The sequence below is a fragment of the Dendrobates tinctorius genome, unplaced genomic scaffold (assembly GCF_039654945.1).
Source record: "Dendrobates tinctorius isolate UK_male_01 unplaced genomic scaffold, ASM3965494v1 ptg000201l, whole genome shotgun sequence".
NCBI classification, from domain to species: Eukaryota; Metazoa; Chordata; class Amphibia; order Anura; family Dendrobatidae; genus Dendrobates; species Dendrobates tinctorius.
Window position 1 is genome coordinate 123,862 of NW_027361868.1, and position 26,773 is coordinate 150,634.

Here is a 26,773-nt window from a genome sequence, read left to right on the forward strand (position 1 = left end):
TACCATTCATTGATGCTCGTAAAATTTCTAAGTATCTCCTATCCATTAAACAGTAAAAATGACTGTAGCTGTCACACGGACGGCGTCTGCTGTTCATTTTCTCACAGACCCATTGCTTTGAATGGGTGAGGTTGATCCAGGACACGTAAAAATGAACACGCCTCGGTCCACAAAAAAACCCCCACGGACATGTAAACAGCCCAATAGACTGTAATGGGAATGTTTTCTATCATTTAAAAATAGACTTCCGGTGAAGCCTAAGTTTCAGGACTCCAACACCCGTACACAGAACTTTTTTTATTTTTATTTTTTTAGAAAATTAAAGTTATTTCGGGAGACTCAAAAACCTCATCTGTCACAGCACCAGGAAATCTTTGCCCGTACACCTCCTTAAAGAGAACCTGTCAGCAGGATTTAGCCCTAAGCACTAAGGGTATGGCCATAAAGGTGCTGTGATGCTGATTAATATGATAACTGATGTGAAGGGATCCGCTCAGTGGCTGCTGAATACTCACCTTCTGAAGTTTTCAGAAAATGACGTTTTCTGTGCTTCGGGGAGGGATGTGGGCGCAGGGTCTTCTTCTGGTTCTCCGCCCTCTACTCCCCACCATGCTCCTCTTTTTCTTGTGCAGGTCACTGGATATTCAGTGACCTGCCTCCTTTTTAAAATTCCACGCAACAGCCACCATCATTGTGTGGGCGGCGTGTACACGGAGGTAGCCGGCGTCTTGTGTGCTGTTCTTCTGAGAACCAGAAGAAGACCCTGCGCCAACGTCCCACCCCGAAGCACAGAAGATTTTCTGAAAACTTCATAAAGTTCCCTTCACATCAGGTATCATGTTAATCGGCATCACTGTGCCATTATAGCCATGCCTTTATTTTATAGGACTAAATCCGGAATCCTGCTGACAGGTTCTCTTTAAAAGGGTCTTGTCATATCAGACATTTATGGCGTAGCCCGAGGATATGCCATAAATGCCTGCTACATACGGGTCCCGCCTGTCTTGAGGACGGGTACCTGTTTTGTACAGTTCTTATATGCACGGCTCTCCATTCACTTCAGAGTTCTGAACATTGCTGAGTGAGTGTACCCGAAGTGAAACCCACTTTTATGGCATATTCTTAATGGGGGTTTTCGGTTTTGGAAATTTCCTGTCCACAGGCTGCAGTTTATTTAAAAAAAGCCCAACAAATTATATCTTACTACCCTCATTGAAACCGGCGCTGATCATATGCCGCTGCTCCCGTTGTTTGACATTGGCTGCAGCCCTGACGTTAGTTTGGCAGCACTGCAGCTAATCAGCGACTTTGCCAAAGTTGACGGCACAAACCGCTTAGATCTGCTGAGCTCACTGATTGTCTGCAGTGCTGTGGGGTTCTTCATACTGTGTGGAGGCTTGTGCTGGGCACATCATATTGTGTAACTGTGAAGGGTTGCATGGGGGCCATCATACTGTATGAAGAGCCATCATACTGTGTGGAGGGCTGTGTGGGGGCCACTATGCTGTATTGCTGGTCACTATACTGTATGAAGGGCCATCACACTGTGTAGGAGGCCATCATATTGTGTGGAGGGCTGTGTGGGGGCATCATATTGTGTGGAGGGCTGTGTGGAGGCATTATATTGTGTGAAGGGCTGTGTGGGGGCATCCTATTGTGTGGAGGGCTGTGTGGAGGCATTATATTGTGTGAAGGGCTGTGTGGGGGCATCATATTGTGTGGAGGGCTGTGTGGAGGCCATCATATTGTGTGGAGGGCTGTGTGGAGGCCATCATATTGTGTGGAGGGCTGTGTGGGGGCATCATATTGTGTGGAAGGCTTTGTGGGGGCCATCATATTGTGTGAAGGGCTGTGTGGGGGCATCATATTGTGTGGAGGGCTGTGTGGAGGCCATCATATTGTGTGGAGGACTGTGTGGGGGCATCATATTGTGTGAAGGGCTGTGTGGAGGCCATCATATTGTGTGGAGGGCTGTGTGGAGGCCATCATATTGTGTGAAGGGCTGTGTGGAGGCCATCATATTGTGTGGAGGACTGTGTGGGGGCATCATATTGTGTGGAGGGCTGTGTGGGGGCATTATATTGTGTGGAGGACTGTGTGGAGGCCATCATATTGTGTGGAGGGCTTTGTGGGGGCCATCATATTGTGTGAAGGGCTGTGTGGGGGCATCATATTGTGTGGAGGGCTGTGTGGGGGCATTATATTGTGTGAAGGGCTGTGTGGAGGCCATCATATTGTGTGGAGGGCTGTGTGGAGGCCATCATATTGTGTGGAGGGCTGTGTGGAGGCCATCATATTGTGTGGAGGGCTGTGTGGAGGCCATCATATTGTGTGGAGGACTGTGTGGGGGCCATCATATTGTGTGAAGGGCTGTGTGGAGGCCATCATATTGTGTGAAGGGCTGTGTGGGGGCATCATATTGTGTGAAGGGCTGTGTGGGGGCATCATATTGTGTGAAGGGCTGTGTGGGGGCATCATATTGTGTGGAGGGCTGTTTGGGGGCATCATTGTGTGGAGGGCCATCATACTGTGTTGGAGTCACTGTGGTCGTATTATACTTTGCAGGGGGGGCTACTGTAGGGACATCATACTGTGCGTGTGGCGGGTGCTGTGGAGGAATATGCGGCCATATGTTTAGGGAGCACTTATGTTGGCATCATACTTCATGCGGACCATGAGAGGGGTATCTTAATGAGTGGGAACACTATGGGGCTTCAATAGGGGCAACATTACTTTTTAAGGGCTGTAAAGTTGTGACATATGCTCTTCTGTGACCCCATTGGATATTATTTTTGTTTTATTGTAGGGGGGCCAATTACGACTTCTGCTATGGGGCCCCATAATTTCTACGTACGCCCCTACATAAAATGTGACATAATATTCATATCATGATTGATTCCATTTATTACACCTCAATATTGTTCCTCGAGGGGTAGTAACCCAGGTCTTATTGAATGGTAGTATCAGACTTGTTGCATTTGGGAAAGCAGGATGACTCGCAGCTTTTCCAGAATCAGATTTGATATGTAGGATCACTCAGCCAGCAGGGACTCTGAGGATGCCAGCTCATATAGTGCTATAGGGAATTGCTGCCATTCGTGCTAAGTGCTAGTTATGCAGAAGAAATAATAAGAGGTAACAGGAGGAGGTCCGGGCTGTCACATTACCCTGTGTACGTGCTGGAAAATAGGAGCGGCCAGGGCTGGTTAGTGAGGTAATCCTGACACAGCAACTGCTCTTATCTCAGCCTCATATATAAACTGGAGCTACAAAAGCCCTGATCCATTTCCCTGAGAGCAACTGGACCCAGGATAGGACCACCTGCCCCAGGAGAGAACAACACTTGGAGCCCTTCTGCACCAACCAGAACAGGACCGCTAGACCTTCTGCATCGGGGAACAGCACCACAAGCCCTTCTGTACCACTTGCACCACCGAGGACATCAATACTTTTTTTGTGCTCTACTACACCAAGTACACAACTTTAGCGCCACCCACTGCGCAAGAAGCAAAGCAACTTTCCAAGTGCTCCGCCATCCTGCACAGGTGCTATGTTGAATTGCCACCTCTGGCTCTACAGTGTTTCATTTCCATCTTCCTTCTAGACTCTGTTGCATTAAATTTGGACGTATCCCTCTGAATAAGACTACTCACCCTGGCTAATACACCACCAGTTGCCTGCTACTATATGCTCTCTGCCCAAAGGGAGTGCAAAGGGAGTGCAAAAAGAGTCCCTGAGCCTGAGTCTCTGAGCAACATTATTAGATGACAGTGGCTCAACACCTGACCCCACTGCAAGACATCTGACTTCCAAGAACCCACTGTAAGGACCACCAGTGCCCACAATGGGTCGCTACACCGGGAAGACCTGCAGACTCATCTTCATGTTGGTCCTCACAGTCATCTTCTTTGTGGCAGAGTTAGTTTCGGGCTACATAGGCAACTCCATCGCCCTAATCTCTGACTCCTTTAATATGTTGTCAGATTTGATCTCTCTGTGCGTTGGCATCACAGCCTCCCGTATATCTAGGCGGCAGAGCAGGGGACCCCAAGCTACCTACGGGTACACTCGAGCGGAAGTAGTGGGGGCACTGTGCAATGCCGTCTTCCTCACCGCTCTTTGCTTTACCATCTTGGTGGACTCTATACTAAGACTGGCAAGACCTGAAAAAATTGATAAGCCTGAGTTGGTGTTGATCGTCGGTACACTTGGGTTGGGAGTAAACATCGTGGGTCTATTGGTTTTCCAAGACTATAGAAAGTGTATGCGCTGCTTATTTGGGCCTAAAGACCAACAGGGACCAAAGGTGCCCAAAGAAACCTCCAATGATCGCATCAATGTCACCCCTTACCAAAGTGGAAGGAGCCAAGAATCTGAGAGCCCGGACAATTTAGCAGGTGCCTTTCGATTATTTTACAAGGGAATTTGTGATATAACTATAAGCGTTGGGTACATTATGATATTTCAATCTTTTTCCTGATCTTTCTTATAAAAATGTAAAGAAGATATTGCTTTTCCATTATCTGAAAATTTATTAAAAAGGGTCCAACTCCTAAGGTATTAGGTAAGCTCACTTTTGGCTGTTGTAGGACCTTCTGAAGTCCTCTTTTTTTTGGAAGGCCATTCTGCAATTAGTGCAATAATCCCACAGCACATTTAATCTTTGTACTTTAACATGTTAGCATCCTGGGTCACCAAGGGTTAATGGCTTCATAAATTCCTAGTTGTCCTTATCTCACATAAACTTACAAAGTGCATTCATGGGCTCCCTGATCGTGCTCTCTGCAGATAAAGAACACCCTTTTGTAAAATGCAAAAAATGCAGACATTTTGGAAAATTTTGACTATTTTTTGGAATAGGCAACAACAGTTACAGATGACTCGAAGCAAATTAGTCACTCGATTCTTGCATCTTTCAGGAGTAAAGGGCAAATATTACACAACAGGCACCATTACTGTTCACTTTGACAGTGGCGGTAATGCTGACAGTCAGCAATCCATTTTTGTGGTTGCCTCAATACATCACTGTCTAAGCCGGCGCCCTAAGATATTTTGCAGTCCTTGTAAGCAAAAAATATTTTAGGCCGTTTCATATATGGTTGGCCCATGTATTTTATTATTTCTTTTTTTTTAAAGACCTAAGTTTGTGACAGTGTGTGAAGTTAAAGGGGAAGTTTATTACTTAAAGGAGAAGTTCGCTAACAATTATGATATGAAATACTGGGCTTCTGCTTTCAGATCAAAACACAACTGTGTACCTACTTGCTGTTCTAAAATCTATTTTGGGGACCAAATTATTTGCATTACTAAGGACCCTTCTTCTTTTTTTAACAGTTCAGGATCTCAATCTCACAAGTCTTGGTAAAATGTAACTTCCCCTTTAAATGCTAATAATGAACATATTTAGTCCTGATCTTAGATAGGCTCACATAATTACCGACACTTAATAAATGCAATGAGGTCTAACAGGTTTCCAGCTGAAATGTCACCTGTGACCTTAAAAATAAGCAAGGGATCAGAGGAAGTCAGGGTGTAGATAATATTTTAGTGGTTGTTATTTATCTGTAGACATTAATATGGACAAAAAATAGGAGGAGCTGAGCAGATTTGAATGTAGTTTAGTTGGGAAAAGTTTGGCATAACCTATCTATTATTCATTTAGCTCTTAACTCATTTTATCCTTAGGAGTCCAGTGGGCGTGTCTTACTTAGTTTTTCACATAGATCACTGAATAGTACCACCCACTGGACTCCTAAGGTCAATATGAGTAGGGATTTAAATGAATAAACTTCAAGTAATATAGAATAATTTCTCTTAAACCAACATAGAAATCTGCTCAGTTCCTCCTGATCTAGAACATGCTAAACATAGATCAGACACCATGTGCAATGTAGGTTTCCTTTAAGAACTGGGTCAAATTGGTGGCATGGATGGTCTTCTATGTAGACGAAATTACTTTCTCAGTTCCGTAAAACAGAAATCCAGGTCAAGTGATCATTGCCAGAGATTTACAATAGAGTTTAGGTTGAAAATCTGAAAACTCGATTCCATGAAAAGTCATCATCTGGTTCAAGCGTAATGCTTGGTTCTTCTCTGAAGCCCTCATGGGTATTAGATGTTACATCTCCTTTTCTTTTTGGTGGAGTTCACCGGTTAGGCCGTAAATGAAGACTATCCTGAAGGTTCTTCTGATGTGTCTGACACGACCTAAGTCTGATACTTCTGGGGAATGTATTATTATGTTGTCAATGGTGGAGTTGATTTTTTTTGAAAAAACTGGTGTTTCTTCTGTTTGTAGAATTTATACACAACACAGCGTTTCTGCTTTGGCCATAGGTGACAATATAGATGACCAAGACTCTGACCTAGAAGAAGTAAAGAGCAAGAATGAAAAGGACGCGGCCGCCCTCAACATTAGAGGTAATACAAATGTGGCTTTGTAGACGGCAAGGTCAAATGGTCCTATGGGTCAAATGCTCCTACACCACAATGGCATTGTCCAAAAATGGTGGTAATATAGGCAAAGGCTCATTTTTATTTTTTGGCTACATCGGAGGTATACATCTGTAGTCAATTTATTCCGCCAATATATGTCCATTGGCTCTCATAGGCCCAACGAATGTCAGAAGAGTGACCTTAGCTCTACCTAGTTTTTTCAGCTATTCTCTATCTCATCTTGCTTTTATAATTAGTAGAGCCCCGATCATACTTTCGATATCCTTTCTAGATTTACAGCTATCCAGAGTAAAAATAAAAAGGTTGAAATTTTATTACTAAGCACTAGTATGTTCTACGTGTATTGCTGTATGGGGTCTTCAAGATGTACTGTTTGACCCTATTGTCCCATTAGCCAAATTAGCCAACCACAATAATTGGGGAGGTTTCATTTGTATAACCATACACCATACTCCCTAGAACAGGCCCTTCTCCATCCACCCCCAATGTTCCTCAGGATACTGGAGATCAGCATCATGACTACGAAAACACCGATGCATTCCAGAAATTCCGGTAGGCCTTCACGGAGATTGGCCAACTCTTCGAGGAGTCTGAGAGGCACCATTTTTTATCTGGAGCCTCCTGGAAGTTTTGTAAGAGTTGGAACGTCCTATAGCATAAAAAAAGAAGGTGATCATCAATCTAATATATCAGTTGCTATGACTTATGGCTCTACCTGCACCCTCTGTATTATACAATATGCTGCTCGGGGCCTTGGATTTCATTGCAGCAGACCTGACTCCGTTCTTCTATCAAGCTTACATAGTTGCAGGCACTTAATTAGTGCAATGCGGTCGAGCAGGTTTCCAGCTGAAATGTTGAAATGTCACCGGTGAGGCGTTACATACCGGAAGAATGTGTTCCCAGGACTCCTGTAGATGCAGTTTCCATGGGACATTACTGTTGACCATATGTCACTGTGGCCTGGTCATCGTACCAGAGGATAGAGAACTAGGTAGCAAGGACCAAACAAAATTTTCAAGGCTAAGGGTAGGTGCACACTGAGTCTTTTTGCTGAGCTTTTGGAGCAGAAACCGCCTAGGTGTTCACGAGATGTTTTTGATGGTGGCAAATATGCTAAGTTTTCCCAAGTTAAACCGCTTCAGCGAAAATCCGGTATCTTTTTTTCCTGAGTCGGCTCTGAGGAGGGTTTTGCTGTCGTTTCGCATCGGCTCTGCTCTTGGTGTCTTTCTTATTAAGAGAGCGGGTGGCACCCAAAAAAAAGGAACATGTTACTTCTTGTAAAGAGGTTGTCCACTACTTTTACATTGATGGCCCTATTGATGCCTGTCTACTTGTAGTGGGCGCCGTGTGGTACTACACATCCGCCTCCTTATCAATGCAATAGGACGTGGATGTGCAGTAACAAGCCCCCGGTCACTACAAGTAGATGGTCAAGCTCCGCAAGTAAGTACCTCCAGATGGTGTCCGCCACCGGCACCGATAACAACTGATCAGTGAGGGGGGGTGAGTGTTGGACCCCAGCCGATGAGACATTGATGCCCTATACTAGAATAGGACATGTGGACAACTTATTTAACTACTCCAGGGTTCCCAAACCATGAAGTAGTTAGATGTAGTAACTAAATTCTAAATGTGCACAGCAATATCGTTTTGGTATTGCTGTGCATTTCGTTAATTTTTTTGGCATTTTTTCTTGTGAGTATGCCTGAAGATGACGTTGTGTGTATGTAGCCAGATTCTGATCCAAAGCCTCATCAAAGACTCTGTGTGCATATAACCTATGCGGTTTTGGTGGTGTGGACTGAATCGTTGGCCACCTCCAGCAAGTCATTTAATGTTAATCTTAACCCATGAATGTCACCATGTGTAATTTTGATTCATGTTGTTTTTCCTGTCTCCGCAGGCGTTCTGCTTCATGTAATGGGTGACGCCCTGGGGTCTGTGGTGGTTGTGGTGGCAGCCGTCATATTTTATGTACGACCACTGTCGACCGCAGCAGAGTGCAACTGGCAGTGCTACATCGATCCTAGCCTGACGGTAGTGATGGTGGCCATCATTTTATTTTCTGCCTTCCCACTCATTAAAGAAACAGCCACCATCCTGCTTCAGATGGTCCCCAAAGGCATCAACGTAGGAGAAATTGGTAAGAATAATACATTCCTATCATTTCACGCTGTACTGTAGAAGGACCTTAGGATTTTACTAGCCAGCCAAGGAATGCTGCTTTACTCAAGCGCATCCATGATCTAATAATTGAGTCTGGTATGTCGCTGGCCAGATCATTTGTATGAATCACCTGATGGATGGTTGACTGGGCACGTGGTGGCAAATCCTCCCCTAACCAGTTCCAGACTGAGCATTATTTCCCAGTTTATGACCAGGCACATTTTTTTTTATTGTACATGTGGGTTTAAACGCTATAAAGTTTATTAAAATAATTTATGGTCTATTTTCTGTGATACATTTATCCTCATTTTTATGCTATAGTAATACCATTTTTTATTACTTTTTGCTAATATATATATATATATTAGCAAAAAGTAATAAAAAAATGGTATTACTATATATAAATACATATATAGTATAGTATTATAGATATATATATATATATATATATATATATTTACTGTGTTTTTCATATTTTTTTCAACCCAGATAGCCACTTAAATACATTTTAAATTGTATTCTTTATTTCTGCTGGTTTTTATATGGAGGACATGTAGTGTCGGTGGTGGGGTGCCGAGCTGGGGGGGGGTGATAGGGGGGTGGTCCCACTTCTTACCGCGCAGAGATGATAACAGAGACACGATGAGGCAGATTCTGGGTGCAACAGGTCCAAGTTTATTGCTCACCGTCCGACTGACGGTCCTCGCGGTACACCGCGATATCTCTCTCTCTGCCCTCTGTGTCCAGGGCCGCTTCAACACCGTATGTCACACTAGGGACGTATTTATACGCAACGTCCCGTTTCACACTGTGACAATCCTGACAGCTCGGTTACTGTGGCCGCCTTAGGCCCGTACACCAACAGCACTTTACTGGTCAGTTTCGTCGTTACACATACGGTGTCTTCCACCCAGAGCCTTGTCTCTGCTGCGGTCCTTCCCTGTCAGGACCACCCCCTGACGTTTCCTCTCCTCAGTCCCCTTGGTCGGATTCTCCTCAGGGCACACAGACTGGAGAAGTCCTCCTGTCACCTGGGCTCCCCCTGGGGACTGGAACCTTCTGGAACCCTCCCTCAGTATTTATAACTTCCCCGGTTCCTTGAAACTGTCACTAACTGTCACCACGCCCCCCATGACCAACGGTTTCTAAAGCCCTAAGCTGCTGTAAAGTCCTTTGCTCACACTCCACCCTGCCATCTAATGGTCATCCCAAGGTACTGCACGTCCACTACACTTTCCTAGTTGTTTCCCCACTGTAATCACTGTCTCCTACCTACACTGTGCAAACCTATCTTTCTTCACTCTGACTAGTCCGTCCGTCCGTCAGGTCACCTTCCCTACACTCCCCCTTCCTTTGTCCATTGTCGTCCTCGACAATCGTCATCCCTGCCTTCGTCGTTCTGAATCTACACCTACATTCTGTTGTCGGACCAGAAGTTGAGCCAAGCCCACTATCTGCGGGGGCCGAACTATACTGGGAGCACTATGCTCTGAGCAGCCTACTGCTACTCACCAGCGCGCACGCCACATGACAACGTCTTTCACATTGGGCAAGGTACACCCGTATTCTCTCTACGGCGTGTATCTTTCCCCTACTCTCCCCTACTGTTACCTTTCACTATCCGGTACGCCATGATCGAGGCCACTCACCTACCAGATCATTGCCGGCGCCCGCCTTTCCTTCTTCAGGGGTGTCCGTGGTGTCGGGGGACCTGACCTAGGACGGCTGTCTTTCTCACATCTTCCCATTCATTTTCCTTCTTTCAATTACATGTCATGGTCGGCGTCCCGGTCTCCCAGACCTCAACTCTTAGATCCCTACCGGATCTCACACTTTCCTTTGGTCCCGCAGACCTTCCCTTAACCCGGACCTGTTGCATTTTACTTTGCATATTATACATCATACAACTTTATAATAGCACAAGTACCCATTTTTTTTATAATTTTTTTTTTTTCATTTTCTCTTACTTTTAAAACCAAAATATAACATAACATTGCATTTCCTCTTTCTTCCTCCCCCCCTTCCTTGGACCTGGACACTCCTCCACTTTTCCGTATCCCCGTTCTGTCAGGTAAACATATTTTCGTATATAAAGAACATAGAAAGAAGAAAGAAAGAGAGAGAGAAAATAGTTGCATCAGTTAAACAACAAAACTTTTTTCTAAATGCAACTGTCCTTATAATCTGCACAACGGTGCATCGAACTCCTGACAGTCTATACCACTCTCAATGGACAGAGGTGAGGGCTCCACGGGGATACTGAGGGTGTCCATTCAAGTCCTCTTCTTTTCCATGACGGCCTCTCCTTGAGTGTGGAGCAGGTTCCACACTTCCTGCTCCCGGGCCTTTTTCTTCCTGATCACCTCCGCTTCCCACACGGAGGGAACAGCACGGGCCCTGGAGTCCGGTGGGCGGGACTCCGCTGAAAAAGACCGCAAGACAGAAACGGCCGAAGATTTCTGTGGCCCAGCAGCCGCTGGGGTCAGGTGGCAAATGGGGACAACCGGGTCCTCGGGGGCTGGAATCACAGGGCCCGCTAAGTTGGCCGCAGCCGACTCCAGCAGCGGCATAACCGCAGCCTCAGGACAGGCCGCATCCACTACTTCCAACCGAGCTGGAGTAACGGCCGATTTCAACGATGCAGCTGCTATTAGCATGGAAAGCGCAGCAGCGTCTTCTTTGGGTGAGCTCTGCACTGGTGACTCCGGGCGGGGTAGTTCGGGGACATGAGCGGGGACCTCGCTCAGCTCTGCATACACCACGGGGCCCGTGGTAACTAGGCCTTCCGGTGCGCAGGGGGCCGCGTGCTGCAGCAGAATGGTGGGGGCCGCTTGCGGAGGCCCTGGTAGGGCCGGGGGTACTCTCACCTTCCCTGGCGCTGCGGCCTCCGTTCCATCATCACGCAGTTTCCCCCGCAGCCTCCGTTCCTTGCTCCACTGTCCTGCGGGCCTTCCCTCCAGACTCGGGGGCTCCGCTGAGAAGTCCTCTGCTGGTATTGGTGGCAGCCATTCTCGCTAACTCCCCTCAGGCTCCGCTCCCCGGCTCAGCATCCCGCTGCCTGCCCGTAAATCTGAAGATGACTTCTGGTGCAGCTCCATCTCTCGCTGCCATTGCCACTCTAGGCGGCCGATGCCCCGACACCCGCAGCATCTCATACCGTCTGTTGGGCAGCACTCGAATGGCGTCAGACAGCCGCAGCCAAGTTTTTCTTCTGTGCCACTCCTCCTGCTGGGTGGGGCGTCGGCAGACCTTTCCATCCATCTGCCAGGGTCCAATATATGGAAACGTCGGTCTCCGGGCATATATTGCTTCCTTTTGGGGTACGTTGGAGGGGGTCCCAGTCCATTCTGAACAACTGCAAACACCCGGACCTCTCCTCTGCGCTGAAGTAATACCGCCATCTTGGGCAGAATCAGCTACTGCCTTGGATCCTCTGCAAGCAACACAGATCCGACACAGCGTCCCAATTTGTAATCCACAGGTCAGTAATTTTTAGTCCACAGGTGTTTATAATCCAAAATAGAGCAGTCCAAGTTTTCCTCAGTCCTTCAGTTGCAGGCCTGCCGCAGAAGATAGCGTATTAGCGGCGGCGATCCTGCCGACTACGCCAAATGTAGTGTCGGTGGTGGGGTGCCGAGCTGGGGGGGGGTGATAGGGGGGTGGTCCCACTTCTTACCGCGCAGAGATGATAACAGAGACACGATGAGGCAGATTCTGGGTGCAACAGGTCCAAGTTTATTGCTCACCGTCCGACTGACGGTCCTCGCGGTACACCGCGATATCTCTCTCTCTGCCCTCTGTGTCCAGGGCCGCTTCAACACCGTATGTCACACTAGGGACGTATTTATACGCAACGTCCCGTTTCACACTGTGACAATCCTGACAGCTCGGTTACTGTGGCCGCCTTAGGCCCGTACACCAACAGCACTTTACTGGTCAGTTTCGTCGTTACACATACGGTGTCTTCCACCCAGAGCCTTGTCTCTGCTGCGGTCCTTCCCTGTCAGGACCACCCCCTGACGTTTCCTCTCCTCAGTCCCCTTGGTCGGATTCTCCTCAGGGCACACAGACTGGAGAAGTCCTCCTGTCACCTGGGCTCCCCCTGGGGACTGGAACCTTCTGGAACCCTCCCTCAGTATTTATAACTTCCCCGGTTCCTTGAAACTGTCACTAACTGTCACCACGCCCCCCATGACCAACGGTTTCTAAAGCCCTAAGCTGCTGTAAAGTCCTTTGCTCACACTCCACCCTGCCATCTAATGGTCATCCCAAGGTACTGCACGTCCACTACACTTTCCTAGTTGTTTCCCCACTGTAATCACTGTCTCCTACCTACACTGTGCAAACCTATCTTTCTTCACTCTGACTAGTCCGTCCGTCCGTCAGGTCACCTTCCCTACAGACACACAGTTTCCGATCATCAGAAGTGGAGCTAAAAGATGTGGTTTGGGTCACTGATGCTCTTTTTTTTTCCAATTGACATTATTTTTTCTTTTTTTTTCTTTAAAGAAGCATTCCTATCAAAATTTTAATCCTCTTAGTATATTGCAATCATTATATTATATAGCATCGTGTACTTACAATTGCTCATTTTGCCCTTCTTCCCAATTAATTCTCTTTTCCATTAGATCTATGATATCGCGTGATTACAGACTAGCTGAATCCTTCTAAGCTCTATATAGAAACATGAAGTCTCTTTTCCCTGCATGAGTTATCATTAGAACTACAATTCTACATCACTGCTAAGCTCCTGGCAGCCCAGCTCTACCTCTTATTCAATTCCTGACCCAGCGGCTACCTCCTCCATCCCTGCTAAGGACTTTGCAGTGATGTAGAATTATAGTTCTAATGATGACTCATGCATGGAGAATTTACCTCCTGCTTCTACATAGAGCTTAGAAGGATTCAGCTAGTCTGTTTTTAATCACGTGATGTCGTGGACTTAACGGAAAGCAGAAGAATTTACTAAGTAGAAAGGTAAAATGAGCAATTGTAAGTATACATTGCTATTTAATATGATGATTGCAATATATTAAGAGGATAAAAACTTTGATGGGAGGGCTTCTTTAAGCGCGGTTTGTCTGGGGTCATCAAGTCATACAAGATCTTTGAGGAGGGCATTGCATTATTTTATCTTTTATTGCTTTTTTTTTTTGCTGGGAAATGCAACCTCATGAGATATCCAGCAGAGCTGATCTGTATCTGTTACGGCCCAGTAGTTCCTGCAGTCACTCAGTACCTGGTGGTCCCTGGGACTTGTGACCTTCCTCTGTCAACGCTGCTTACGAAAATGTGGACATGGTGTTCATGTCTGTAGAGACATTGAGAAACTACCCTATAGTCGTAGCTGCCATCATTTCTGGGATTGTGTAAGCCCGGTCTCCAACCCAGCCCCTGCCCCTCTTTGAAACCCCACCGGGCCACCCCAGAACCTGCCCGATCCTGGTTGTCTCTTTATTTTTTTACTTATCACTCAACCAACATTGCATCTGTTATTACAAACAGATAATATACAGTAACGCAACAAACAAACAAAGACAAGTTGATACATATAAAATGAGATTAAAACTGGATCTTCTGGAATCAGATCAAAAATATAAGACATCTAATGTCATTTATACAAGCATTTCCGTGTAAGAACACAAAGGCCCATAGAGCCCTGCCAGGTGCGGGTAAACATACGTTAGGCACGAACAAACAGAGAGCGAAAGAAGAATCTCATTCCGGAAAATAGATATAATCTCCAAGCACATAATCAGCTTGTGAGCCACAAGGGTACGACAAGAAGACTTTGCTGTTTGCGTGAAACTTAGTAACAACAATTGTCATCACACAACACAGAACCAGACCCCAATCAGAGGGCAATAAAACTTTCACACTCCTTATCTATGAACTGTTCCAATATTTATGTTTCTCCCTCTCCCATATTGATAGTTCTGCTTCACCTCACTTGCCTTATCTATTGCATTTTTTCTGTGCTGTTTTGTGTATAAATATGTGATTCTTCAGATTTTGTATTAGTCAACGCCTGATGAAGAGACCTGAGTAGTCCCGAAAGCTTGCAATGTTTTACCATCTTTTCAGTTAGCAATTAAAAGGGATCAACCACTAAGATTTATCAGGATATCAGCATCTAATATGGGTGCGTTTCCTATCACAGTAAGAGGAATTTAAAAAAACCCCATCAGAATACTCAGGTTTTGTTGGTTCAGTGATCCTGAGCACAATTTAAAGGGGAACACCTCCAAAATCTGAAATCAATAAATGTTGCTTTTCGGTGATGAGAACTCATCATGAAACTCTTGTTTAGTGTGTTGGCCCAGAACAGATTTAGGTATAAAAATATTTTACAAGGATTTGTCTTTTTATATCCTATTTTTTACTATTTTTTTTTACATTTAGCGTAAAAAAAATAGCAAATTCTTATCTTACCTATAAAATGTTTTTTTTTCATTTCATTTCACATTGTGCAGGTGAAAAAATTTCTGTGGTACCGGGAGTAAAAAGTATCCACGAAATTCACGTTTGGGAGTTAGCCAGCGGGAAGAACATCGCAACGCTTCACGTGAAGTTTCAGGACCTTGAAAGCTACACCTTGGCCAATCACGTCATTCGTAAAATCTTCCACGCAGAAGGCGTCCATGCCGTCACGCTTCAGGCTGAGTTCACAGACGCCAAAGACTTCTCCTTGGCATGCACTGCTCCATGCATATCCAAGAAATGCGATGCAAGCCTCTGCTGCAGCCAGGAGCTGGCACCAATCGGTGAAACGACTGGCCAAGCCCTGAAGAGGGGCAAGGCCTCTCAAGTGTGGTACAAGAGTAATGACATAATTACCGATGTTGAGATGCCAATTGATCCCTCATTTGACGAGACTCCGGAAGTCAAGGTGATTGCCAATGGCATAAGTTCAGAAAATCAGGCTCTGAACAACAAGGCCACCCGTTTTTAGACTGTTGTCATGGACTGGAGGCCAATATGAACCCCTGAGGACCAAAGTGACTTTTCAGATCTATAGTGCATGCTTTCACGTGGTCTTTGCTGGGTATCTCGGTTTACTTTCCCGTTTTAACAATTAGACATCAGGGTCGACAGCATGAATGTCTTTGGATCGTACAGTCCACTGAATGTACTAATATTGGTAACGCACAAATACATGTTTTAGTACAGAAACACAATGTCTCGGGTAAATGATGGAGGATAAGCCCTAAAGTGGGTAAATCGTAAGACCAAGCTTGTTATCAACTCTAATCTCTAAAAAGTTTTTAGGGGCAGATTTTATAAATTTCCCATAAGGGGGTTAAAAAACCCTATATTCATATACCCTATAACTAACGATAGTGGGGTTCTGCTTTTCAAGTCCCTAATTTATAAACCACATTAGGAGCATCTGTAAAGAACGACTCTTGTGCTGGAGGTCCTAGCATTGTCAGTTCTTCATTTGACCTGTGGAGGAGCTGCAGGAGATTGAACACTTGCTATCTAAGCTTATAGTTGAGGGACTGTTCTCAAGAAAGAAAGGTTTGTCCATAGCTGATAACATTTTTAAAGAGCAACTCCAATTACCATCGATAATAGTATTTATAGGATAGCAAGCTTTCCTAAAGTGGATGGTAAAGCGGTTTTATAAAACAGGTTTCTCTAAAGACGTATATTTTAATTCTAGATATTACTCCCACCATGCCTCACGGTAGGAACAGACAATCTCTTTTCACTGAGAGAGGCTTTCTACTGCGCTGACTGTCGCCTGCTGCTTGATAATGTATAGACTGCTAAGAGGAAAGCAGAGAGTAAAGGAACAGAACAGTCTTTATCAGTGCTGCCCCCTATGTATAAGAATAAAACTACTATAGTACTGCCCCCTATGAATAAGAATATAGCTACTATAGTACTGCCCCCAATGGACAATAAAGGTATTACAATACTATTTCCTTTTGGACAAAAATATAAATATAAGAAAATAAACATATAATATATAATAAAGTACTGCCCCCTATAAATGAAAATATGGGTTTGGCTGTAGGAAATCTTTGAGATTTTATTGAAACTGACTTTTTTAATGGACTATATAGTTTTTGAATAACCTGAAAGATAAGGTAAAGGTTTAAACTTAATTTTATTTTCGTTCATTTTTACTTAAATTTGTCAGGGCTGCTATGAAGCACAATTTTTTACTTTTACAATCACTTTTGAGGTGTAAACTCTGTTGCTGTGTATATTAGTGATTGATGTTCCTATTTTAGGCATCTATACTATATATATTTCTCATTTATTATTGTTTCAAATAAATTATTAATAATGAAAATTATAGATTACATTTTTAAAAAATGTTTATAAATAATTTAATATTGATTTGCTAGTAGACGATTCGCTGTCTACTGCTACAAACTGCATCTGTTGGTTTGGAGAACCATCATGAATTACGTGGACATTCCATTGATTTAAAGTGTAACCATCACTTTAAATATTTTTTTTTTTGTAAATCAATAGAACACATGAAAATAAGCAATTTTTTAATATGTTTTATCAGAGAAAATCTGCTTCCTTCTTTTCCTGGTTTGATCTTTCACTTTCACCAGGAGATTACAGTTGCTACTCATAATGTTCTATGGAAAGGGGAGAGGCAGACACAGACATTCTGCTGCAAGTTCTCCTGCTGCAAGTTCTCCTGCTGTAATTTACACTCTAAATTGCTGTGTAATACTTCATTTCTCCTGTGGTGGTGCTGCAGAGAAATTAAACTCTTGCTGTAAGGATTCTCTACAAATTATTTCTGATCACTGAGGTTACCACTAATGGGTAATCCGGTGATCTACCTATCATGTGACCTATCCAATAAAAGGGATTGTCCAAAATGTCTAACCCCTTTAAATCCTCAGCAATTTACACTGGATTATGTTGTATATATTTACACCACTATCATTAATGGTCTACAATCTGTATTTACTTGTGTGTTTATGTTATCACTGTATTTGTCTTCAGACAGAAAGTTATTAATATTTCCATCAGATTTATGTAAAATGTAATAAATTAACCGTTTCCACCCAGTAAACCTAAAATGTATAAAACATAATTTTAAAACCCAGACAGATTAATTTTATTATTATTTAAAGGGTTTCTTCACCATACCAGGAAGGTGTGCCATAAATTCCACAAATATCTGAAACAAGTACTAAGCTATAGATTACAGACCTTATCTCTCTGATACTAAAACTGTTTTCATAGAATCATAGAATCGCAGAGTTGGAAGGGACCTCCTGGGCCATCTGGTCCAACCCCCTGCTCAAAGCAGGATTCGCTAAATCATCCCAGACAGATGTTTGTCCAGCCTCTGTTTGAAGACTTCCATTGAAGGAGAACTCACCACCTCTTGTGGCAGCCTGCTCCACTCATTGATCACTCTAACTGTCAAAAAGTTTTTTCTATTATCTAATCTGTGTCTCCTCCCATTCAGTTTCATCCCATTGCTTCTAGTCTTTCCTTGTGCAAATGAGAATAAAGATGATCCTTCTACAATGTGACAGCCCTTGAGATATTTGTAGACAGCTATTAAGTCTCCTCTCGGTCTTCTCTTCTGCAAACTAAACATTCCCAAATCCTGCAACCTTTCCTCATAAGACAGGGTTTGCAGACCGGTCACCATTCTGGTCGCTCTTTTCTGAATTTGCTCCAGTTTATTGATGTCTTTTTTAAAATGTAGCTCCCAAAACTGGACACAGTATTCCAGATGAGGTCTGACCAAAGAGGAGTAGAGGGCAATAATGACTTCACGTGATCTAGATTGTATGCTTCTGTTAATACATTCTAGAATTGCATTTGCCTTTTTTGCTGCTGCATCACACTGTTGACTCATATTCAGTCTGTGATCTATTAGTATACCCAAGTCTTTTTCACATGTGCTGTTGCTTAGCCCTATTCCTCCCATTCTGTATATGCTTTTTTCATTTTTATTGCCCAGATGTAGTACTTTGCATTTTTCCCTGTTAAAGACCATTCTGTTAGTTGCTGCCCACTGCTCCAGTTTATTTATATCTTTTTGAATCCTCTCGCTCTCTTCTTTAGTATTAGCTATCCCTCCTAGCTTTGTGTCATCTGCAAATTTAATCAGTTTACCCTCAATTCCTTCATCTAAATGGTTGATAAAGTTGTTGAACAATACAGGGCCCAGGACAGAGCCCTGTGGTACCCCACTTGAGACATTCTTCCAACTGGATGTGCAGCCATTTACGACCACTCTTTGGGTCCGATCACTAAGCCAGTTATGAATTCACCTAACAGTTGCCTTGTCCATTCCATACTTAGCCATTTTTTCAATAAGGATTGTGTGAGATACTTTGTCAAATGGTTTGCTGAAGTCAAGATATATTATATCTACAGCATTTCCCTGATCCACCCAGTCAGTGATTCTGTCATAGAAGGAAATTAAGTTAGTCTGACATGACTTATTAGTTACAAACCCATGCTGACTCTGTTTAATCACTTCACTCTTGTCCAGGTACTTACATACATGTTGTTTAATAATTTGTTCAAAGATCTATAGTTGCCTGGATCCACCTTCTTCCCCTTTTTGAAGATAATAACAACATTTGCTCTTCTCCAGTCCTCTGGGACTTCTCCTGTTCTCCAAGAATTTTCAAAGATTATGGAGAGGGGTTCAAAAATTTATTCGGCCAACTCCTTCAGTACTCTGGGGTGTATGTTGTGAGTTCATTTTTCCCTTCACCATTGAGGTCTGATGAACTCCCTCCTCTGGTTAAGGAAGGTAGTGAGGCTGATTACCAAACACATGGGCAGCTAGATGATGACTGGGTGGCTGGAATTGAGGACTGGATATAAGGTTGCCGACGCCCTTCTTCCTGGCTGGTGATTTTCCTGCTGGATTCTTGGAGACCAGTCTGATTCCTGCATCTCAAAGCTAAGTTTTCTGCTCTGCTTTGTACTCTTCAGTTTTGTTTTTGTTTTGCCTTGTTTTTTGGGGAGTTCTGCCATCCCCGGCCGGGGGTGAGCTGAACTCCATTTTTGTCTCTGATCTGTTGATATTTTGCTCTGTCTCCAGAATATACCTGAGTGCTGATATAGTCTTTTGAAGCCTAGCGACTTCAGGGCCTGTTTTTCCTATCAGTCGGTTGGCTCATTTTGATAGGGGTTTTACGGATGGCAGACAGCAGCTTTCCTATCCTGTCCTATGTAGTTAGCTTGGGCCCCATCATTTGCTCAACCTATCTTTCTATCTGTGTTAGTGTTTTCATCTTGCTTCACCGTCATTATATGTTGGGGGCTGCCTATTGCTTTGGGGTCTGCTCTGGGGCAGTTTAGTTTTTCCCCTTTCTGTCTTTAGGCTATATAGTTCTCCGGCTGTGATCGAGGGGTCTAGGGCACTGTAGAAACCCCCCACGGCTACTGCTAGTTGTTGTGGATAGGTTCAGGGGTCTGCAAAAGAATATAGCTGCCAACCTCTCTGGTTTTTCTGGACTTAGCTGGTATTTTGTTTTTTCCTCCTTCGGTGACTCATCATAACAGGTGTAATTCATCTGGACCTGGAGACTTGAATTCATTTAGGTTAGCTAAGTGTTTCCTTACTATATTTCTGTCTATAGATATAGCCCATAGCAACCACATCAAAGCTTGGAATTCAAAATGTAAACTGGTTTAGAAATTTGAAATCTGAGTTCTAATTGGTTGCTATGGGAAATGAACAGTTTTACTGCTGAACAGTTTTGATGAAGTAAGCCAAATATTATATATATATCTATACTGTGTGTGTATATATATATATATATATATGGATGTATATTTTTTTGGGGGGGGTCTACTATAGTTAAACAGGAAGTATGATCTTGGAAAATCAGAAACAGTGCCATCCATGTCCAAGACTTGTGTCTGATGTTTCAGCTCAGCCTTTTGTAAATCATGGACCACCCCTTTAAGTCCAGCAATAAGCATAACACAGTGACTGCTCCTTTATTAGAAGATTCCCCTTATGCATGGTACCACACCATGTCTTGGATGGTAGAGAGTCCACGTCACAAGCAGACAGACTTCTATACCGAGATGTTAAAGGGGTTGTCCAAGTTTAGCACAAAAGTCTGCAGTCACTTCTTGTGACTGCAGACTTGTGAATCTTCATAATGTGTGCTGTCAGGATTCTCCAGGGGGGCCGGCACTGGGGGTCATGTGATTAAAAGTATGTGATATGCATACTCCTGGCTACATTCCAACTAGACGTGCGCAGCCTCGCTCATTTCAAGTGTACTGAAAGAGGCCGCATGCGTCTATCGGAATGTGACCGGAAGTATGCATATTGCCCGATCTTGCCGCCGTTACTGGAGAATCCTGAGATATGGACAACCTCTTTAAGGTCTATACTGATAATAAAAATTAAATAGACAAAAAGTAAACAATTTGACCAAATTGTTGGAATCCGTCAACCAGATGCTGACTCCGGGGTTCTTATTATATGCTATATCTCTCATCAAGGTGTCCTGCTGTGAATAACTTCTGTTTACCGGTGTCTTCTTTAAGGAGCTTTCTGGACTTTGATATCAAATCAGTAGGTATCTAACGCCCATCATCCTCATCGTTCAGCTGCGGCATAGTTTTATGCATTTTCTAGTGGCTATACTTGGTATTGCAACTCAATCCCATTCACATGAAGTCAGTGCTTAAGAGAAACTGTAGTACCAGGGATGGACACTACGAAATATATGGCGTTGTGCCTAATAAACAAACAGGAGGTGCGGTATCGGAAGCCACACCCCAACCGATCTGATATTGATGGCCAAATCTAAGGATAAGCACTTAATGTCACCCATCACCGTAATAGTCCCTAAGACATTTTGGATCTCGATTTTTTTTTTTTTTTGTATTACAATGCTCCCCTATTACTAAATCAGGAGCAAACGGCAAAAGTGGAATCAAATAAGACCATAATATGATTTGAGAATGCAACCTACTTGCTGATGGTTTCCACCTAGCAAAATGTTTTTAATATTTAAAAATAAATAAATAAAGTTATAAGTGAATACAGCAAAACAAAAAAGTCCTGAATATATTACACGAAAGAAAGAATATTTTATAAAGAGAAAAGACTCAACAAAAAAATAAAATACTATGTCTGTTATAATGTAATTTCTGTTGCACCTGTGTGACACTGTGTCTCTTATTTTGAGTGTTCCGGTTCTGTGTATTTTTTTTTCAATGACAACATTGTACGTTTTGGACATTTATCTGAAAAAAGTGAACAAATGAAATAAAGTGTTTATTTTTGTAACTTTGTGTTTCTGTGTCTTCTAAATGATGGAAAGGTTGATGTTGGATGTTATAAGATTTTCCCTCCTTAAGGGGGCACTCTGGACAAAAGGTTTAGCCCAATGACTGTATTCACCCAATCTGCTGATATCTGTTTGCCTTCTCCGCTGAGACCGGCATTTTGGTCATTCTTTGACCACGATGGCCACCACAGAAGCATGGGGGGACTGTAGTACTAATGGGTTTATACATTTTCGTGAATATTATTTATATTTGTATGCATGTATTTTTAGCTAAAAATCATTTTTTGTAATTGGATTTTATTAAAAATGTCACCCTGTTTAACTTCTATAACCTCTGTTGTCTATTGCTGGCTGCAGAATGAATTAACTGAGAATCAGTCAGTATGCTCATTTTGACATGAGAGGCTTTCTAACTCTTATCTGTTTTTTTTTTTTCCTGAGCTCCTCTCAGCTCACTCATGACCACAGAACGCATCAAAATTGAATACGCCAGGAAACAAAGAACCCTAAAAAAACCAAAATGTGCACCATTTTTAATGAAACCAAGTTGCAAAAATGAGATTTACACCCGAAATACATGCATTTAAGGAAAAAAAAAAAATTGGCCCCAGAGGTGAACAATCCCTTTTTATTCTGAACCCGGTCCATATTTGCTGTTTTGTATTGGTTTTGCTTAGACTGTACCCATTACATTCAGATCGAGAAAGTCGGACGATAAGCAATAGGAAAAGTCATTAGTTGTCATCTCCCTCCTGTACGCACAAAGCGCTGCTGGCAATGCAGAGAGAAGAAACTAATAAGAAATACCCGACCAGATCTTGCATCACACGTTCTATAAAATCACATTGTAAGTTTCCATTAAAAATCGATTTTCCTCACCAATCCATCCCTCTAATGAGATCTTATACGAGGGCAAAGAGAAACAATAGCCAAGTCATGAAGTCATTAACTTGTTATAATGAGGGTAGAGGGCAAAGATCCATCTAGACAACCCCACGATCAATGGAAGAATGGAAAGTTCTAATCATCGAGAGCTCCTTCACTTATTAACAGGTGCAAACGGGTTATTACATGATAGGGGTTGGACGGACCAAGAGATGGAAGTTTTGTCTGCTCAGAGGCAAAGGAAGAACTTGAAGATCCTGGGCCCCAATGCAAAATATGCCTCAGGGGCCCCACCTGTACTGAATCTGATACTGGTCACTTGGCAAACGGGCAACAACAGAACCAGAATTATTATTATTATTATAGCGCCATTTATTCCATGGCGCTTTACATGTGAAGAGGGGTATACATAATACATACACAGTACAGTAATCTTAAACAATACAAGTCGCGACTGGTACAGGATGAGAGAGGACCCTGCCCGCGAGGGCTCACAATCTACAAGGGATGGGTGAGGATACAGTAGGTGAGGGTACAGCTGGTCGTGCAGCGGTTTGGTGGATCGGTGGTTACTGCAGGTTGTAGTCTTGTCGGAAGAGGTGGGTCTTCAGGTTCTTTTTGAAGGTTTCCATGGTAGGTGAGAGTCTGATATGTTGTGGTAGAGAGTTCCAGAGTAGGGGGGATGTGCAGGAGAAATCTTGTATGCGATTGTGGGAAGAGGAGATAAGAGGGGAGTACAGAAGGAGATCTTGTGAGGATCGGAGGTTTCGTGCAGGTAAGTAGCGGGAGACGATGTATGGAGGACTCAAGTTGTAAATGGCTTTGTATGTCATGGTTAGGGTTTTGAACTGGAGTCTTTGGGTAATGGGGAGCCAGTGCAGGGATTGACAGAGGGGAGAGGCCGGGAATAGCGGGGGGACAGGTGGATTAGTCGGGCAGTAGAGTTTAGAATAGATTGGAGGGGTGCGAGAGTGTTAGAGGGGAGGCCACAGAGCAGGAGGTTGCAGTAGTCAAGGCGGGAGATGATGAGGGCATGGACTAGGGTTTTTACAGATTCTTGGTTGAGGAATGTATGGATCCGTGAAATATTTTTGAGTTGAAGTTGGCAGGAAGTCGAAATGGCTTGGATATGTAACATCTACTGCTGCACCTAATGTAGATAGTTCCCAGTCCAGGCCCCAAAATGTCAATGTATCATTGTTTCTGGACCCAACACGCCAGTGTGATTGTTACAGGAAAAAAAAGTGTCAGCATATTGAGTCCCCAGACCCGAAAAACTACAACGAGGGTATATCACTGCCCTGTGAACCCCCAAATGTCAGTGTCAATCATCCTGTACCCCAAGTGTCACTTTGCACCATAGCTTGTATTGGGTTTCTATTATTTGGCTGTCACATAGGAGCTTAAGATACTTTTGTCTGTATCGTGTACTCGGTACCGGGCCGGCGTCGGCGGGATGTGTCACAGCAGCGGTGACCCGGTCCGTGGCCCTGGGCACCCAATTAACAGGGGAAGTTTGAATGGTGGAATGTAAATAATGGAATAGTTTGTGACGCCAAGTCTGGGTCGCCCTCCCAGGGCCGTGTGGTACTCAGTACCGGTCCGGTGTCAGCGGGATGTGTCACAGCGGCGGTGACCCGGTCCATGGCCCTGGGCGCCCAGTTAACAGGGGAAGTTGAATGGTGGAATGAATTTAATGGAATAGTTCGTGACGCCACCTGTGGTGTTTGGCAAATGAGATGTTGAGCCGACGCTGCGTGCAGATCCTCTGGGGCTGGTGGTGTGTTGCAGCCAAGATGGTGAAGCTCCCCACAGGTGAAGCTGTAGCCCCAGGGCAGTGTAGATGTAGGGGTAGAGGAGAGGCACAAGCGGTGTAGAAACTGGTACCCCGATGTAGCGGTGCTGGGTGTGTTGGCGCAAGAATCAATGGAGGACACCAGGCTTGTAGTTCCAAAGCTTTACTCACAGTCTGTAGCACACACACAGGTGCCCGCCTCCGTGCCGTTCCCTCCGGGTCAGGGACTCAATCAACCTCCAGGCCAGATGGAATGCTCCCTTCCAACACTCCGCCAACACGTGCCTTTCTGAATGTCTACTCTTATAGCGCCTTTAAGTGTAAAGTACTCCCAGTACTGAGTTACACTGGAGTGCCTCCTGACAGATGTTCCCAAGAACTCTACTTGTACGGCAGACAGCTGTAGCCTGCTTCGGGGACTCCTTACTCCTGAGTCCCGGCTCACTATCAAGGTTGCTGTTGTGCCCCCAAGTCTTAGTTGGGAGTAGTGCATTTACAGCCCACTACTCCACCGGTGTCTGCTGTACGACCATTAGTATCCATACAACCTCGGGGACCGGGCCCCGGCCTTGCGCTTAGAACTTCTATTCAGGGCTCTTCCTCTAACCCACGTCCTTTGTTCCCGTTTACTCCTACGTTCCGTACTAGTCTTTCCTTCTCATGGAAGATCAGGTTTCGGTTCAATGTCTTTCTCCCTCTTTCCTTTCCCGTGCCAGCAGACCCAGGTCACTGAGATCTGCTGCAGCACCTCCTTCCTCCATCCCTCTCTCAGGGATCTCTTTTCCTCACTCCTCTCTGAGTGACTCTCCGACTGACTGACCTCAAATCCTAACCCTTCCCGGTCTTTTATGTATTCTAACTCCACCCACCTCCCAGCACGTTTCGTGTTCCAAGCAGGGAGCCACCAAAGGTGCTCTGCTACACTCCAAGCAGGGAGCCACAATGTGGCTTTGCTGAACTACTGTGTTGTGTGGGATGCAGGTGTTGGAGCGTGGTTAGGAGCCTCCAACTTACCTGGATGGTGGGGCACCACACCTCAGGAGGAGGTGCAGTACCTCTGTGGCGACTGAGCCTCAGGGGCGCCACATATGTGACCCCTCCAGATTGCTCCAACAGGAGCATTTCTGACCTCTACATCCATTGACATTAATCAGGAATTTGCCCCTCTGCAGATATAAGGCATCCCGCTGTGCTAGGAAGGATTTCTGCAAGATTTTGGAGCGATGTGTGGGAATTTTTGACCCTTCATTCAGAAGATCATTTGTGAGGTCAGACCCTGATGTTGGGGGGAGGTCGGGATCACAGTCTCTGGTCTACAGTTGTGGCCAAAAGTATTGACACCCCTGCAATTCTGTCAGATAATACTCAGTTTCTTCCTGAAAATGATTGCAAACACAATTTCTTTGGCATTATTATCTTCATTTAATTTGTCTTAAATGAAAAAACACAAAAAGAATTGTCCTAAAGCCAAATTGGATATAATTCCACACCAAACATAAAAAAGAGGGTGGACAAAAGTATTGGCACTGTTCGAAAAATCATGTGATGCTTCTCTAATTTGTGTAATTAACAGCACCTGTTACTTACCTGTGGCACCTAACAGGTGTTGGCAATAACTAAATCACACTTGCAGCCAGTTGACATGGATTAGGTGTTAGATGGGGTTGGGGTCTGGGCTCTGTTTCATGTTCTTACACCAATCTCACATCCATGTCTGTATGGACATTGTGCGCTGGACACAGTCATGGGGAACAGAAAAGGGCGAACCCCAAACTGTTCCCACAAAGCTAAAGCTACAATTGTCAACAATGTCTTTTGCTGAAGATTACAATTTCCCATCTCTGGAACTAAGAGGCCGAGCTCTGATAACAGCCCATAGCATTATACTCCCCGCCATCTGTACAGGGGGCACAATGCAGTCAGGGGGTAACGTCCTCATGGAATAACCAAACCCAAACTCCTCCATCAGACGCAGATAGAGAATTGTGATCCGTCACTGCACAGAACACATCTCCTCCAGAGTCCAGTGATGTTGGATTTACACCACTCCATCCGACGCACGGCATTGTGCTAGGTGATGTATAGCTGCTAGCCGCTGCTCGGCCATGAAGCTTCTGGCGGAGGTGCAGTGTCTGTGCGGATACCAGAGGAGGTCTGGACTCTGCAGTTATGGGGTCAGCAGAGCGTTGGTGACTTT

At 44.3% G+C, this 26,773-nt stretch overlaps 1 protein-coding gene across 2 annotated transcripts in view; it reads left to right on the forward strand.

Annotated features, from left to right (window-relative positions):
- The window catches only part of SLC30A10 (solute carrier family 30 member 10), a 45,551-nt gene extending 23,656 nt beyond the window's left edge, over nucleotides 1-21,895 (forward strand). The window contains exons 1-4 of one of the 2 annotated variants that reach the window (XM_073553333.1): nucleotides 3,186-4,397; nucleotides 6,337-6,420; nucleotides 8,363-8,602; nucleotides 15,099-21,895. In XM_073553333.1, the coding sequence (XP_073409434.1) occupies nucleotides 3,845-4,397; nucleotides 6,337-6,420; nucleotides 8,363-8,602; nucleotides 15,099-15,577 (1,356 nt within the window). In that variant the 5' untranslated portion in view covers nucleotides 3,186-3,844 and the 3' untranslated portion in view covers nucleotides 15,578-21,895. Of the gene's footprint in view, nucleotides 1-3,185; nucleotides 4,398-6,336; nucleotides 6,421-8,362; nucleotides 8,603-15,098 lie in introns of those variants that run through there. The other variant, XM_073553334.1, reaches the window with a different exon arrangement.
- Nucleotides 21,896-26,773: the final 4,878 nt, after the last annotated feature.